Source organism: Morone saxatilis, unplaced genomic scaffold (genome assembly GCF_004916995.1).
Source record: "Morone saxatilis isolate NCDOM2014 unplaced genomic scaffold, NCSU_SB_2.0 Contig12, whole genome shotgun sequence".
In the NCBI taxonomy this organism is placed as follows: Eukaryota; Metazoa; Chordata; class Actinopteri; family Moronidae; genus Morone; species Morone saxatilis.
The window spans coordinates 2076746-2078080 of NW_023339674.1; the positions used below are offsets into that span (position 1 = coordinate 2076746).

The following is a 1335-nucleotide window of genomic DNA, read 5'->3' on the forward strand; positions in this document are numbered from 1 at the left end:
GTTTCTCCTCTCCATAATACAGAGAGAATTTTTATTAAAAAGTTTTGGTAAACTCATCTCTGATAATAATATTCAAAATTCATCCAAATTGCTCAGTTCTTTGTTGTTGTTCTGTACTGTTATTGTTATGCATTGAAAAAATATGAAATATGTCTGTCATTCAGGGGTCGACAGTTTACTCAATGATAGAAAAGGCGTCTTGAAAGGGAAAAAAAGGAAATACACACTGCTTTATGGGTTGAAAATTAAATTAAATGGAAAACGCATTGAATTAGTTCTTATTAGAGGAATTAAAAAGGCTCTTTGCAGGATCAATAAGTAATTTAAACAATTTGCAGTAAACAAAATGAAAGAAAAGAACAACAGGACAACCATGTAAATCAGGTTTTGGTATTATTCCCAAAAGTCTGTGTCCTTGACATTTCTGTCAGGGAAATCTGCCCAGCTGGAGCAGGTGGAAAGAACGAAGGCGTGCCAAGACCTCCTCTAGCTTGGCAGGAGGAGCCAAAACACACAGCCTGTGAGGGAAAACACACAAAGCACTGCATCAATACACATACCTATAGACACACCTATGCTTAAAGTGGGAATAATTGACTTAATTCAACAGGTATTCCACCTTGACTAGTCCTCAGGCAGGAGTACATCCTGTATCACCCACATTTCCTGAATTACATAACATTTATGATAATACCTTATAGTATTGGGAAAATGTCTGAAGATTTTGAAATAAAACTATTCATTAGATATTTCTATTCAATGCCACAATAATGTAATGTTTTTGAGTTTAAATATCAAGCTAATATTGATACATGTGATGATTTGCAATTAAATCAGCATATATTCTGCCACCCTTTAAACTGCCCTGACTTTAAAAAAGCATTCACTTTCCAGAAATATCCTCTTTTCTAAAATTTTTCTCCTCCTTTCCTTGAATGCCGTCATGTTCCAAAAGATCCAGATTTTCCCAAAACCTATCACAAAAAGTGATTACTTTCTGCACACAGCTGTTTGTCGTACCTAATGTGGTAGTTTTGATCCTCTTGTCCGTTCTCACAGCCCGATCCCAAACACACACCTTCCTTTTCCAGAAACCTCTGACAGTAAAGCACATCTGCTTCCACTCCCAACATCTGAAATGAATAACAGAAACTTGTATCAACTGTTCATGACTTAACAGCAGCTGAGAGTATGGAGTTCTGAAAATGTTTTCCCGATCAAATTACTGCTAAAATCATAGCTTTGTGATAACCTCAGTCAGGATGTTTTTACTAAGTGTTTTTATTCAACTTTATTTTTTTTCAATCCATATTTTATAAAGATATATTTACATGT

The 1335-nt window shown here is 35.0% G+C and overlaps 1 protein-coding gene across 1 annotated transcript in view; it reads right to left on the bottom strand.

Annotated features, from left to right (window-relative positions):
* Window positions 1-202: 202 nt before the first annotated feature.
* Window positions 203-1335, bottom strand: part of LOC118321475 (alanine aminotransferase 2-like) — a 6082-nt gene continuing 4949 nt past the window's right edge. The window contains exons 10-11 of the mRNA XM_035652800.1: window positions 1021-1133; window positions 203-518 (exon numbers count right to left, since the gene is read on the bottom strand). Coding sequence (XP_035508693.1) covers window positions 428-518; window positions 1021-1133 — 204 coding nt within the window. The 3' untranslated portion in view covers window positions 203-427. The remainder of the gene's footprint in view (window positions 519-1020; window positions 1134-1335) is intronic.